The 15,583-nt window shown below is 58.0% G+C and overlaps 1 protein-coding gene and 1 pseudogene across 3 annotated transcripts in view; one reads left to right on the top strand and one right to left on the bottom strand.

Annotated features, from left to right (window-relative positions):
• NEK6 (NIMA related kinase 6) overlaps positions 1-15,583 on the bottom strand; it is an 86,355-nt gene that overhangs the window by 43,034 nt on the left and 27,738 nt on the right. Inside the window, exons 1-2 of one of the 3 annotated variants that reach the window (XM_086683996.1) lie at positions 11,632-11,760; positions 2,217-2,334 (exon numbers count right to left, since the gene is read on the bottom strand). In XM_086683996.1, the coding sequence (XP_086540122.1) occupies positions 2,217-2,306 (90 nt within the window). In that variant the 5' untranslated portion in view covers positions 2,307-2,334; positions 11,632-11,760. Of the gene's footprint in view, positions 1-2,216; positions 2,335-9,650; positions 9,799-11,631; positions 11,761-15,583 lie in introns of those variants that run through there. The other 2 variants (XM_086683995.1, XM_086683994.1) reach the window with 2 other exon arrangements.
• On the top strand, positions 12,486-13,968 carry LOC147575055 (uncharacterized; annotated as a pseudogene).

Here is a 15,583-nt window from a genome sequence, read left to right as displayed (position 1 = left end):
GGTCAATTTGAGGAATTTCTATGGCCCGAAACTGGCAAGATTCGGGCCCTGATGTCTCCCCAGCTGGTGTTTAAATACCGGTGCTTCCTGAGTGGAGGAGAGAGGAAGCGTCTGTCTTCATTCCCGCCCGAACCTGCAACAGTGCCGGTGTGAACACGGCTGTGGACCCCAGTTCTGCAAACCCGGCCAGATGCTGGTGGGTGTGGGGGCACCTTCACCGACAGCCGCTGCCCAACGACGAGTAATCGCATCTAATTACACTTAACTATGTCATTACCCACTCCAGCATGTGCGACGAGAGGCCCGGACGCTGCGGCCGCCGCAGCCCGCCGCCGCCTCGCCTTGTTCGTGAAATAATTACGGGGCTCTCTCCTCTGCCAAATGAGGCTGTAATTAACCCTAATTGCTCAAAATGCAACTGGCTAATTCTGGGAGATTAATCAAGGGGGACTCAATTGTTAGTGAATGACTTAATATGACAAATTGCTACATCACCCGAGGAGGCCCCACTGCCCCCAGCCATCAGTGAGATGTCCTGGTGGACTCTGGACCAGCCGTGTCCATAGGCCTTTGGGCTTTCTGGGATCTGCGTCCCCAAATTCCACGTAGGAAATGGGCCTGCATCCCATCCAGTAATGGGAACGAAGTACGAACAGTTTAGATGTGCTTGGACAGCCTGCGAGTGCAAGAGCATGGGTACACACATACACACACACACACACACACACACACACACATAGACACACACACACAGACACAGCCTCTACCAGTTCACACATCTGGCCTCTGCGTGAACCTATAAAGGTGCTCCCTCCCTTGGGCTGACGCAGCTCTACCCTGGGAAGCATGGCTTGATGGGAGCTCGGGTGTAGAAGGATTTCAGACCCGTCTTCCTCCTTGGCCAGGCGCGTTTGTGCAGCGTGCACCTGTACAACTGCACATGGCAACCCTGGCCAAGCAGGTCAAACACCAGCCCACCTGAAGTCCTCTGACAAGAAATAGGCAGTTAGTAAAGGCTGGTACAAGCCTTCCGTGGCTCAAGGAGGTAGCTGTCTCCGAATCTCCCCCTGATTCAGGTCTCACGGCTTTGGGGAAAAAGCCAACCCTGGACCTGATTTTTCATCATTCCAGGCTGTGCACCAGACCCTACAGCACCTGGCCCTGGCTCTCTGTCCACCCTAGGCCTTTGTATGCCACTTCCTCAAGAAGCCTCTCTGGCCATCTAGTTTGGATCGTGTGCCTTTTTCGAGCTCCACGGGCCCCCGAGTTTCTTCTGCCCGGCTCATCTTTCTCCCCCAGGAGGCTGTGTGCTTTCTAGGAGCAGAACTGGGTCCGTCGCACACACCACCAGGCAGGGCTATACTACACGTATCTGTAGTTCATTCAGTCAGCAGGCATCCTCTGTGCCTGGCCTGGGATGGTGTGACCAGTGATGCCTCGCCCCAGAAGGTCCTCTGTTTAGGAAGGGAGACAGACTCAGGAACCAGCTCCCCAGCGGGACGCCGTGGCCATAACCCAGCACCTGTGCGGCACAGAAGAAGGAGTGGGGTGGAGCCGGAAGGCTTCCTAGAAGCAGCAGCATTTGGACTGAGGCCTGGAGGAGTTGGGGAGGGCACCCAGGCCCAGGGAACAGTGTGCACAAAGGCACGGAGAGTGAGGGCGGCTCGGAACCCCAGAAACTGTCTTCAGGGAAGCTGCAGGTGGCTGCCTGGCTCTCCAAGGATCTACATCAAGGCCGAGACAGGTGTGAGGAAACCAGCGTCCTGAAGCTCTGCTGGTTCTAGACAAAGAGGCTAAAGAGGGCCAGGGCACAGCTAAATCCAAAAGGAAGGCCGGCCTCAGCTCAGAGCGAGGAAGCACTTTCCAACCCCGCGCACAGGCTGCCCCAGAGCCCCTCACTCTCTCCTTGGGGCCTCCACAACATGGCCTTTCTACCCAGCGTGGATCCCACCGAAATAAAGCTGTTCCAGGCACACGGCAATCCCGGGGACAGACCAGAGTCCGGCACAGAGAAGGCTTCTCTGAGTGCTGCTGACTGAAACAAGGGCTGAGCTGGTGGGCAGTGAGCTCCACTCCCACCCCTGGATGCATTCGAGAAGCGACTCTGTCTAGTGGCTGCTGAGGGGCGTCCTCCAGTGCCCGGAATGAAGCAGCCTCAGGGATCTGTGTTCCTCGGTGAATCCCCAGTGCTCTGCAGACAAAGGAAGAGGCCTCACCTGTGGGTCAGGAGGGTGTGCGGGCCCCGGCGTGTGGCAGAGGTTGTTCGGGCTCCCTCCGTGGGGCATGTGGCTGGGCTGTCCGGCCATCCTGCATGCCAGCCTCACAAGGCACAGGCTGCAAAAGAAAACGAGGGCTTTCTTAGACACACGCCTGTTTGCTTTCTCTGCCGGATGGCACTGGGATGAGGCGGGACTGTCAGATTTTACATTTTCCAGATAGACCAGCCCGGGTGCTGGGCGGCCATCCAGCCCAGCAGTGCCTGGGCTAAGACTCGATACCCGACGTGACACGCTTTCCCTCCATTATCCTGTCTGACTAGGTCGCTGGGGTTATCTCTCCCCACTGGATAGAGGAGGTGGAAACATGCTCTGTGCAGGGAAAAGTCTAAAGGTGGCCCCCCTGCCAGCCAAGGATGTGCCAGATTCAACCCCACAAGTGCTAGGCTCCAAAGCCTTGTTCTTTCCACATTACTGTCCACCCCGTGCCTCCTGGCAGAAAGTTACAAAGCCCCGTCCCCCATTACCACCCCCGACAAAAACCCAGGTTGGCAGCCTGGGTGGTCAGGAGAGAGACCGTGAGCCAGACTGCATGCAGCGGCTGCAAGAAGGACCCAACCTCTCCATCCTCGCTGGGCCCTGATGCACAAAGCACTGGGAAGGCCAAGGCCATGGGGGCCCCTCACAGTGCCGCATACACCTCGGCGCAGGCGCAGAGCCCTCTGTACAGGGGAACCGCCCCTTCTACCCCCAGGGGTTGGGCTGCCACGTCAGAGGCCCCCAGGAGAGTCAAGGACGCTAGCCACAGCAGCTGCTCCTGATTAAGCACCCACTAGGTGCCAGGCCTGCGCTAAATGCCGTCTAAGAATCACTCCCAATGTCCCTTCCACCCCCGGGGTCACAGGCAGCCTCTGCTGGCCTCCCTAGCAGAGGCCTGCCTCGGGGGCAGGGACCAAGGCTGAGGCACACAGAGGCAGCTGTACAGCCGGAGGGGAGAGCCAGCATCCGGCTACCATGAGCCTCCTGGATGCAAGGGAAAAAGCCCTCCTTGGGAGGAAAGCCTTTCCTCCACCCACAGGCATTTCTGCAGCGCCTTGTCTGTCCAGGGCCAGGCCTGCGGAGGATGAAAGGGGCTGACGCCCAGGAGGCACCCGTCACACTGCAGGCATAAGGTGAAGGCTCCCGAATCTGGCTGCCTCTGCTTCTACCAGACCCCGCCCTGGCTGTCCCACGGACTCGACACATCCCAAATAGAGCCCCTGAGGACTGGCCCAGGCTATTGGAGCAGCTTCGTCTATATCCTCTGGAGAGCCAGAGTCCCTAGGAATCAATGACCTCAGTCAATGACCAAGGGGTCCAGATGAAAGTCAGTGCCCTTGCCTTGGGTCAGGATACTCTGAGGTGTAACCCACACTCCAGAGCCCTGGGTGGGGCCTCCCCCGCTCCCTTATGGTCTTCCCCACTCGGCCTTCTCCGGGTCTGCTACTGGGGAACCAACCTAAGACATCACTTTCTCCCCGGACACACTCTGTCTCTCTCAATCTTGAACCTGGTCATCTATACCAGCCAAATCCCAAACAGAGAGGCTTCCCCTGGTCTAGTGGCTCAGCAAGCTGCGGTACATACCTCCTAAGTAAACACATGCCCCCATTAACAGGGGTGTCTGGGCTGCGGGAAGGGAATCTCTTCCTTCCTCCCCGCCGTAGGTTTTTCCAGCCACAGTGGGTGGCATCCAGCCCTCCCAGGCTCAGGGATGTCTGTGATGCCTTCTGATCTATCAAAGCATGTCCACCAAGCCCCAAATGACCCACGATGCTTGCCTCCCCAGCTCTGCCCCCGAAGGGACCCCCGGCCACTCTAGAGCCTGCACACTGGCATGATGGGGTCCAGTGCCCATGCTTCCTCTGCCCTCCAGACGGGCCCAGCTCCTCCCTCACACGTTTCCTCAGCTGTTTCGGGGGGAAAGCCGCTCTCCGGCACACCAAGTAGACGGCAGAAATCAAGGCACCCAACTCAGGCTAGCAGGGGGAGCCTCCGGCGGCGGAGAGGGCATGCAGGGTGGGGGCTGCGTCCCGCCAAAGCACAGTCCGTGCTGTCTCCTGTCTGTGAAGCTGCCAAGACGGAGCCAGTTTTGACCCACAAACATGGCATTTTATGTGATAGATGTCTTGCTCCCTTTTTTCTCTTATCTCGAATAGGCAGCAGGGGGAGGGCACCGTGGGGGTGTCTATACCTCTGAGGCCTCTCCCCGCATCAAACCCCTCCCTCTGTCCCAGCGCGGGACTCACCTCCCACCTGGGTCCCCAGGTCTCCCAGTGCCTGTGCCCCGCTCACTGAGCCCCGCTCCACGTGGGCCACGGAGGCTTCCGGAGATGGGACCACAGCCCCCTCGGCATCTCCCGGCCATCTGTGCCTGAGATCCCACACCGGAGCGCACGCCCCCAGGGTGACAGGGTGAGGACCAGGAGGAAGAGCCCCAGGATAAACAGACAAACACGAGCAGCTTCCCGAGGCAGCGCTGTTACTCAGGGGGGTAAACGTGTGCAACAATAAACCGGATTTGGAGGGAACAGAATGTAAAATGCGCATGCATTTTAAGATAAAACCGGAGACTCCTGCAGGCTCTGCGGCTGCTCGGGGCTGCACCCCCAGACCCCTCAGGGTGACATGTTCACCGTCCTCTGCCCTTAGGGAGACCTCCAGGGAAAGGTTGGAGAAGAACTGTCTTCAGCAAGAAGGTTCTGTCTTTATCTTAGAAGGTGCCAGAGTGGCCTAGAGGCCAGGTGCACGCATGTACTTGCTCATCCGCCCACCTGCTGACTCCGGATGCCCCTTCCTTCATCACACCCCACCCAGCCTGTGGGGGCCCGTGGGCCTGGGTTTGTATCTCAACACTGTCATTCACCAGCCAGGAGCCTGGGCGCCACACTGGGCAGAAGCTTAGCAGGCATTTGCCTGGGTCATTCCTACCCGCCCCCGCCCCACCTCGTGTGGTATTAACAGCGCCCTCCCAACCTCTGCACCCAGAGGCAGCAGACTGCACGCTCTCAGGGCTTCTCGGGAGACCCCAGACCTCACACGGGGCTCCGGGGGCACTGTCCAGGGGTCCCTGGCCTCATCAGAAATAAGAGTAATTAATAATGATCAGTCAATGATTATGTACCCTTCTTATGCTAGGCCTTGCTCTATACACTTCACCTCTTAGCCCACCTCGTTTTAACAACGCCATGAGATAGGGTCTATTATTGTCCCATTTTTCAGAAGAGGAAACCGAGGCACAAGAAGGTTAAGAGATTTTTCCCAGATCCACAGCAGTGGAGCCAGGACTCAAACCCACGGTGGCATCGTTGCCTAAAACCACCACGCTGCACTCCTCACAGGCTCTCAGTGGCAATTCATCATCTTTCTTTGTTACATACAAAGTTGAAAACTTCCTATGTCGTCTCCCCACTGAACAAACAGTCCCCTCAAAAACAGGACCTGTGCTGGGTGGGCAGGGGTGAGGGGCACGAGGGGCCATTTCCCCCACAGGGGCCCCACAGACAGGAGCCCCCAGGGTCCATGCCCTTTGGGACGGCACCGTGGTGACTCAGCTCTGCCGTCCCCAGTACCTTTCCTGCCAACCCCCTGGAGCTTTGGTAAATTACTGTGCCTCGGAGCGGTTCTGTCCAGAACCTAATGGAAGGGCGGCTCCATGTCCTCCCCAGTGAGGAAGAGGGGCCTTTGTTCTAGGAAAGAAGCAGCCGAGGGGGACTCTGCAAGCCACAGAGTCCCAAGTGTCAGAGAGGGACACTACACAGGGGAAGGAGGGAAGAGGGAACGCGGGAGGGGAGAGGTGGGGAGGAGAGAAGGAGTGGGAAGGGAGGGAGGGAGGTAGAGAAGGAAGAGGGGATGGTTGGGAGAAAGGCATGGAAGGTTCTCTGAAAAGAACCTTCAGTTTTTTCCAGTGGGCCAGATCTTTCCCTTGCATCCTGGGGCTGTTGGGAGACCCATTTTATAGATGAGGACACAGGCTCAGAGAGGGGAGGCTGGAGGTCATGTGGCCAGTAAGCTGCATGGGGAGATTTACTCTCACTGACTCCAAAGCCCTTCCTGGGCCCAAGATAGCCACTGCCTCTCGCTCTCCAGGGGTGCTGGATTTCAGAGATTTTGCATTCTGTCCGTCTATACCTCAGTGGAAACCCAACCCCTTCACCCTGGAAATTCCTGCCAAAAACTGCTTCTTAGGGAGTGTTGATGCAGAAAGGCCGAGGCACACAGACACAGAGAGCAGGGAAAGTCCCTCAGCACTCATGGGCATCTCATGGGCATCTCATGGGCATCTCATGGGCATCTCATGGGCATCTCTGGGTAGCACAGGGAGCAAGCTGGCTGCCTGTGCCTGGTGGCTCCCGCCAAGTTGCAGAACAATGAGGCCCAGGCAGCCAAAGCCCAAGTCAGGGGCCAAAAATCCGTGGAATGTGAGACCCAGGCACAGACCACACTGAGGGCCACCTAAAAGAGGGCCTTTCTTCTACAGGAAGCAAGGGCCTTTCTTCTACAGGAAGCAAGGGCTCTGCATTTCCAAGGCAGGGGGGATGCACAGTGTGGCTCCCAGCCTGGGTTCTCAATGTGTGTGCGTCTACCAGGTGCCCGGGGACCGAATCAGAATGCGTCTAAGGGTTTAAGCAAGGCCTGCTGGGGAGTCCAACTGCCTAGGTTCAAATCCTGGCCTGGCTTCATTTAACCACGCAGTGTCTCAGTTTCCTCATGTGGAAAATGGGGCTAATAAGTAAGATGTTCCTCTTAGGGTCACTGAGAGAATTAAACGTGTTACCAGATGTAAATGCTTACAGCAGAGCCCGACACAGGTGAAGGCCCTCTGAGATGCCAGTCGCTCCCAGTATGGTTATCACTAACCCTCACTGGGCAACAGAGGGCTGAGTGATCGCCTCCATGTGACAGACACGGGAACTGGTGCTCAGAGAGGGGTAGGGGCTTGCCCAGGGTCACGTAGCTGGTAAGTGACAGAGCTGGGGCTCTTGGCCCCCAGATCTTGCTCTTTCTGCCTCACTGCACGTCCTCCTCAGGACCACTCTGGAACAAATGCTTTTATCACTCATGTGAAGCGTGGCTACCTTCGCAAAGCCCCCCGAAACTCTCCTCCAAGCCCTGGCCTTTGGACAAGGCTCTTACTAATATGGGGCCTGGGTTTCATCTGGGCGCTCCCTGGAAGGGATCGGCTTCTGGGCTGGGTAGTGAGGTTTCTCCAGTGGCCTCTCTGACCAGGACTGTCACTTGGACCTTGCCTCCCAACTTCTGGAAACTTCACCTACAAGAGTCGTGTCCCTCCTTACCCTACTGACAAATGCCCCGCCTCGCGGAGGCTGGCAGCTCAGTGGGGCCCTTGCCCTCCCCGTGAAAGATGACTCAAGACTCCAGGTAGGCTCAGGAAGGCTCAGGGCGAGGCTCCGGCTTGGGGCGGGTTCAGGGGGGTCTGTGCGCGTGAGGATCTGTGTGTTGGGGGTCTCATGGTGGTGCATTCCTACACCGTATGGGCGCAAGTACGTGTTTATACCCCACTTTGTTCCCAGACCCTGAGGCAGAAACAGCGTGTCCTGCCTGCCCTTCTCAAAACGTGTGCACGCAGGTCGGGTCCTCCTGATGACCGCGAGACTTTGAGCCCGGCCACATTCTGGGTCTGTCAACTGAGGCAGGGGCGTCACTGCCCCTCATTCGGGGGTGGGAGTGGTGAAGGCCAACGCGGCTCCCCGGCTGCCAGGCTCTGCCAGGCCCTCAGCCTCTGAGACTCAGCCTCCACCGGAAGCCAGCCCCCACGCCAGTTTCCCTGAGGAAGGCCCCTCTCGGACCTTCCAGCAGAGTGAACAGCTTTACGGGTTGTTTTCCCAATGCAGGAAACTATCGCTGTGACTTTCCACCCTCCCCTTTCCTCCCTGAACAAGTGACCCAACACCAGCGTGGGCACCAGGGACTTTCCGTCTGTCCAGCAGGCTCCCGGTGGCAGAAGCCCAGGATGGATGCCCACCGCCTGAAGCCGTCGGCCAACCCAGAGAGGAGAGACACAAGCCAGCACTGCCTAACACACCCCTTCACTTACGGAGATCCGAGGCCCAGCCAGGAAACGCGGCAGCTCGCGGAGCCTGGCTGCTGGTGGGGTCAAGGCTAGACCAGCTTCAGCACCATAACACCCACTTCGAGCTCCTCCCCTGAGCTGAGTCACCTGAACAGCTCCCAAGAAGCCCAAGAGGTGCCATCACCCCCATTTTGCAGATGAGGAAACTGAGGCTCTGAGGAGAAACAGCCCTTGCCAGAATCTACACATCAGAGAATGTTGCCATTTAAACGTGCTTCTCAGACCAGCAAGGCCGTGAACAACCAAAGAAACTCCACTGACTTCATGTCCCAGGACGAGGCCTGGGGCCGTAAGGAATGTCCTACCCATGCAGACCGGCTGGTGGGGAGAACATAACAGCCGCCACTAACGGAACATGTGCCGTGTTTGTACCCGGCCCGTGCCCAGTGCTGTGCGTACCCTGCTCCCTTACAGCAACCTTACGGCGGCTGCTATAATCTGCATTGTGCAGAAGAGGACACACAAGTTCAGACTGGTTATGTGATGAGCCCAAGGTCACATAGCACACAACAGGCAGAACTGACCCTTGAAGCCAAGTCTGTGTGACTCCCCTGGTCCATACTGCCTTGGGAGAGTGAGTGAATGAATGAGTGAGTGAGTGAGTGAATTCTGGCCCAGAGGTTTGGTTCTGGCTGCTGCGTCCTTCCCCCACCCTGGCCTCACTTCTCTTCTGGTCTTGGGATAAGCAGACGTTACCCATTCATCATTTGACAGGAAGCAGCCAGATCTCAGGCCAGAGTCGTGGGGGCCTGGGAGCCATAGGGGATGAGCCACAGATGGTGTCTGGTTTCCTGACTGGTCCTATGTCCCCTCACTCCCCACCCCCAAAGCCACACATGCCGCTCCGATTCCTCAGCCCCAGGACCAGTAGAAGACTGTCTTCTCTAAGACACGGGACCGCGACCAGCCCCGTCCTTCCAGGATGGCAGGACCTCTGTACAGCGTGGGCCTGCAGAACCTAGAGGTCGGCAGCTGATCTCCTACCTCGTAACCCAACCGCCAGCCCACAACGGGAAGGTTCCCTCCCCTGAACACACAAATCCCAATCTGCTGCTTCCCACCCACAGCTCCCCAGGCCAGGGCCCACGTGCCTGGACACGGCATTCCAAGTCCTGCCCAGGCGGCATGGGCCTGCCCTCCTGCATTTCCCAACTCCTCCACCCCACCCCAGGCCCCTGAACAGAAGGGCCTCCCCTTCCCGACCACATACCCGTGTGGCAAAGTCCCACCCGTACATCAGGACCAGATCCTGGGTCCTACTCAGACTTGACACTTCCTGGGAGGTCTTGGTAAAGTCTCACCTCAGATGTCTCCATCCATAGAGAAGCAACAGTCGAACCCTGAAGAGCGGGCACGCAGGGGCAGTGGGGCGCTACCAAGGCCCCCCTTCCCCATCTGCTGGCATCTAACTGATTTCTTGGTCATTCTCTCTTCCTCCTCTGCTGGCCTCTCAAACAGGAAACCCATCTGTGTGGTCATCTCTAAACCGTCAGTGTCTCACCCAGGGCCTGGCGGAGGGAGCCGGCTGAATAAACTTCTGACCAGCCAGGGCGGGGAAGCCGGTGGTTCCTCCCACGCTCCTGAAACCCAAGCAAGAAACGTGCACCTTGGTGCGCAGGGCCCCCCTGTCTCCGATCAGACAGAAATCACCGAGCCACTCAAAACAGACCTCTCCTCACACTGCAGGGCTTCCCAGAGCCTTTTTACAATTGAGAAGGTTCCTAATCACCTTTCATTTCCTCCTGCTTGTTTAATCAAACTCGATTCTGGGGAGAAAAAATATATATATATAGGAGCGGGACACATCTCGTCCTTCAGTTAAAGGAGCAGTGAGGCAACTCGTTTCTGTCCAGGAAGGCCTTTGGCTCCAGGACCTGGTGAAGGCCATGCCTCATCCCACCCGCTGGGAAGAGGAAGACACTTGGCACTTCCTCTGGGCCAACACGGCACCTCAGCACATCCCCGCCGTGAGGTCTGCAATGACCCCGTTTCACGGAAGGAGAAACCAAGGCACAGAGAAGTGACCCACCAAGCCCCGGCCTCCAGCAGGATGGCAAGTCCTGTGTTTGAACCGAAACCTAACTCTCTCCAAAGTCTGGGCTTTAATCTCATTCGCTTGGGGCAATCCTTGGAGACCACCTCGGAGCTGGAGGAAGCTGGGATCTCACTCACTCACCCCTTGGGCAATCCCACCATCCCAAGGACCCCTGCCCTTTAGATAAATGACTTCAGTCTCTCCTCAAGGCCTTCGCAGACTCTGCTCCCCCTCCCTGGCATGAACTGCCTCCAGGCAAACCTGGCTCCTGCTTCAGAACCCAACCTGGGCTACCTCCTCCAGGTAGTTTTCCTGGACTCCCTCAGTCAGCTACTCCTTGGCTCCACAGCCTTTGTCCTCGTGTTGTCGCTGCCTGTTCACATGCTTTTCCCTCCCCAGATGAAGATTTCCTTGAAGGCAGAGACCAAGCCACTCATCTCTGTAGCCCCAGCAGGCCACAAAGGGAGGGCCAGATAAATGGCTCTCATCTAGTCCGTAAACGCCAGAGGCCAGAAAGGAGAAGCCTGAGGTCCTGGGGCCAGCTCATCCCAGGGGCCACTGGCAATGGATAATTTCAGGGAGAAATTCCTCTACCCCCATCTCCTGTCTCAGACGATAACTACTGCCCTGACAACCAATAACCAAAGGAAGAAACCCAGCGGGGCGGCCCCCAGCTTCGGTGTTTGGGAAAAGCGTGCCCTGGGAGCCACCATAATCCCACCCAGGGATTTCCACACGTGGGACGTTCTTGACCCCCTTGCCTTGCCTTATTTGGTTTCCTGCCCCCGTCTTAAGGTTTGAAGGGAGAGCTATCCCTGGCGGGAGAATCTTCTGCGGAGAACTCACTGCTCAGACATCAGACACGAGCCCAGGCAGCCGAACTTCACGCGGGAGAAATAAAAGAATTTTTTCTGCCTCCCTCATAACCTCAGGGCTTCTGGCAGAGCCCGCGAAGACGCAGTGTGAAACCTGGTATTGACAACTGCCCTCCCCCGCAAGCTGGGTGGTGGCAAAAGTCATGCCGGGCTGGAGATGGTGCTGACCCCGCTGGCAGCCCCCACCAGGCAGACGATCAAGTGAGCAGCAGTGACAGAGGTACAGCCAGGTCAGGTGCCCCAGGAGTCCAGGCCCCAGAAGTCTCTCCTGCCTGCCTCCCTGCCACTTGCTGTGCACACCCTTGCGGCAAAGGTGGCAGCAGTAAAGAGTGAGGGCTTCCCCGTAGCTGGAGACGGGGCAGAGGCCAGTACCTTGCAAAGTGGCTCCTGAGAAGCTCGGGAGAAGTGCTGCTCAGCTCAGGGTCGAGGGTGGGTATGTGCGGTGCAGGGGCCTCTGGGCATCTGGGAGGCCTCTCTGTGCCAGGGCGGGTGAGGGAAGAGGGGCCGGCCCTGTCTCGGTGTGGGACTTCCCCTGCCCGAGACTCCCATCCCCAGTCCCTGCCAAAAGGAAACTCCCCCACCACCCGCTGCTCCAGAAATAACTCTGCTGCCACCTCCGTGGTGAATGGAACTTGTCACAGCCACCGGGGAGCCCTATGCTCACCAGGGACTGGAATCTGATGGCAGCGGCCACCAGACAGCCTAGGAAAACACAAGCGTGCCCCAAACCAGCAGGCTGGGAATGCAATCAGAATGCACTCTGGGATCGCCCAGGCCTGCTCCCCTTTTACCTTCCGGGAAACTGAGGCTGGAGGACAAGAGGCTGGCGAGGGCCGTGAGCACAGCAGTGGCAGCATGTGGCCAGGACCCAGCCTCCCTAACCCCTTCCATACCCTACGATGCTCAGGCAAAGGGATGTGCTCTCCAGGCTCTTTACGAACCCCTTTCCCCCAACCCAGAACCAGGCACACTGCCAGCAGACGGCAGGATTAAACCAGCCTGGGCTTTGGGAAGGACAAGGTGTCCCTTCCCTTGTCCCTTGCACTCCATCCCCACCCGTCCCTGCTGGGGCCCAGCAAACGCTAAGAAGTATAAAAGTTCTTGCTGTCCCTTGAAAAGCCTAACCCTTTCTAGTCTCTTCCTTTGTAAGCTGGGACAGATATTTGTTGCCTGAGAGAGGAGAGCTTTGGTAGGAGGTGGCCCTGCTTCGGAGTCCTGGGTCTGCCATGTCCCAGCTGCGGGTACCCCAGCGTTACCACCTGGGCTGCTGGAGAGGGCCGTGATGTTACCTGAATCAAAAGTACTTAGCCATGGGCCCGGCACATAATAGACACCCAATCAATGGAGTTACTATTGATTATTATTACATCCTTATTCAGGACCCATACTCTCCCACCAAGGCTGTGGATCCTGGAGCTGAGGACTCAGCGTGTCCCTGCCTTCCCTTCTTCCATACGTCTTCCCAGCTGCTCTGTGTGTGCAGGGTATAGGCTGATGGCCGGTCACCCTGAGGTGACTCAGACAAAACCCTGCTGCCTTTATAGTCTCCACAGGAGAGAACCCCCAAAACACAGAAGCAGATCCAAAGGCCAGAAAAGAACATGAAAGGTACCTCCAGGAAAAAGACTGATGCATTCTCACTTTGGGCCAGGCAAGGTCATGGACAGCTTTCTACAATAGGTGGAGTATGAGGTGGCCTAGATGGATGGGCAGGTTTAGGAGCAGAGGGGAAGGGACACAGTGGGATCAAGGGCACGGAGGCTGGTGGACCTGAGCAGATGTGAACTTGGGAAGGCTCCAGGCCGGCCCCGGACCTCGGTCTCCAAAAAGCACCCCTGTGGCCAGCACCTGCCTCCTCCTCCAGAACAAGAGCCACCTCTACCCTGGGCAAACTACCCCCCCTCCCCCCACCAATGCCCCATCTGCAGCTCGACCGCTGGGACTGACACAGGCATATGGCAGCTGAGGCCCCAGAGGGCACACGGAGCCAGATCCTGGCACCATGGCTGGGCCACCTGCCAGCATACCTTCCCCGCCGGCCGGGCCCAACTGTCGGGCATATGCCAGGTGCTGGGCCCCTGGGTGGCCACTGCTGGGTCCAGGCCAGCCTTCCACAGGCCTGTGGGGTAGACTCTGTGCCCAGGCCCTGGTGCGTACAGCACTCAAGGACCGTCCTCCATAACCTCGCTATGGGGTGTCATCGGCCTTGACTCACAGAGGAAGCTCCAGACTGGCTGGACCAGGTCCCCGAGTTGAGCACTGTCTAATGTTTTTCTTCTGCTTCTGGAATCCTGTCTGCTGGAGAGGAATTCTCTCCAGGGCAGAGAGCTGCCTCTAAGGGGAGAGTGTGCTCCTGTCCCTCGGGACACAGCACAGCGCCCAGGGAAAACAGATTCACACCGTGTGAGCCAACCCCAGGGAGCCTTCCTCTTCCTCCTGGGCCTGAGGTGGTGAGAAACCTCCAGAAGTCTAACTCAGCTCTGCTCAGCCCCTGTGCCCTCGAACACTCATGTTCACTGCTGGTCGCTCCCCACGCCTGTCCACCTGGGACACGGAAGAGGGGGCAGAGCAGTGCCGGGGTGGGGGGGGGGGTGCCGACAGGTGCACCAGCCCCTCTGTCAGCTGCAGGGCCTCCTGAGCTACCACGTGCCTCCGGCACCATCTCCACAAGGCTGAGCTCCACTTCTCCATCCAGTCCTGCCACCCGGCACGAAGTTGTTGGCCAACAGACAATCACAGCTTCTGGGGCCATACCTTCTGGGACAGGTGAGGTCCCTGCGCCTTCCTGTGTCAGGATCCTCGCTGACCCAAGCAGGGCCTGGGAAACGCAAGGCCATTTGTGACCCATACAGGTGATTCCTGCTCGGAGCGGTGGCATGTGGCATGGTGGCTGGCCGGGGAGGGGGTGTCGGGGTGGGGGGAGGCTAGGGCCTGGGACTCTCCCAGGACTGCGTGGCCTTGGGGAAATCTCGGCCTGTGTCTGGGCCTCCGTTCCCCACCTACAACATAGTGGGTCGGCGCCAACAGTCGAGGGGCTCTTTCTGTGCTGACGCTTTGTAGGAGGTTGACGGAGGCCTTGCTGGTGTCCCCGGCTGAGCTCAGGGATCCTGTATCTAATCATGCGTGTAGTGCTGGGAGGAAAACCAGATCTTCTGGGTCTGGAATTGCTGAGGGGACAGACACCCTGTCTGGCTCGAGAAGACTTTCAGAAGCCCCCTGAACACTGCCCTTCCCCACTCACGACAAGCCACAGCATATGGGGGCATGGCTCACACACCCTCCCCACCCCCCGCCCCGGGCTCCCAGACACACAACCACAGAGGTGAGTACGTATGTGGGAGGATCACACACAGAGTACCCCCTAAGGGCGGCGTGCTGGGCCTGGTCCTTCTGGAGTGAGAGCTGCACACACTCGAGCCACTCGTGTGCTCATAAAATAACCCTGCAAGGCAGACACTGCATCCATCTGACAGTTGGGAGAACTGAGGCTCAGAGGTCACGTGGCTTGCCGGAGGCATCCCAGCTGGAGAGAGGCCGACCCTGGATGAAAAATGCAGGCCTGAATCCTCGCTCACCTGGACATCCCCTGCAGTGTATAGACTAGGTTCCTGCCCTCAGGGAAAAAGGCAAATGTGGTGGAGAGGGGACGAGAGCAAAGGGCTTATCTAATGTTGCAAAATCACAAAAGGGGCCACTGCTTCTAACTTGAGCCAATCAAGGGGGCTTCAGGGAGGTGGTGGCTCTTGGTCCACCTGGGACCAGAGGGCCAGGGAGTCAGGAGGCAGCCCGGCACAGGCTCTAGAGTCAGAGAGCCCCAAGTTCAAATCCTGTGCTGCCTCTGTCCAGCCACATGAGCTCCAGGCCAGTCCCGAAGTCACCTCGTTGTCGTTCCCTCCTCTGTAAACAGGGGGCTTGGGGAGGACCCACTTCTTAGGGTTGTTAAATGAGGACATGCAGGCAAAATACCAGCCTAGGACTATCAGGACCCTGGCACACACAAGAGCTCAATAAACGTGGCTGTTGCTATTATGATTACTCGTTATCATCGTGAAAAGAACAGTGCTTGTTCAACAGCAAACCGTTCTGGCAGCTCACTCTGCAAACCAACTGTTCACAATAAAGCCAGTCTTCATTCTCCAGGGGACCCCAGTCTCATGGCCAACCGGGCCCTTGGGCCTGCGGATGTGGCTGGAGGCACCCGTGGTCTCTGGGGGATCCCCCCTTTCCGGAAACACGGGCGAGGCCACGCTAGCTCCTGCAGCATTCTCTCGGAAGCTGGGAAGTGATGGCAAAGCGTTTCACAAAGTTACCAGGACGATGAACC

Source organism: Puma concolor, chromosome D4 (genome assembly GCF_028749965.1).
Source record: "Puma concolor isolate L17-30 chromosome D4, mPumCon1.1.hap2, whole genome shotgun sequence".
Lineage (NCBI taxonomy): Eukaryota > Metazoa > Chordata > Mammalia > Carnivora > Felidae > Puma > Puma concolor.
This window is presented reverse-complemented; position numbering and strand designations above follow the sequence as displayed.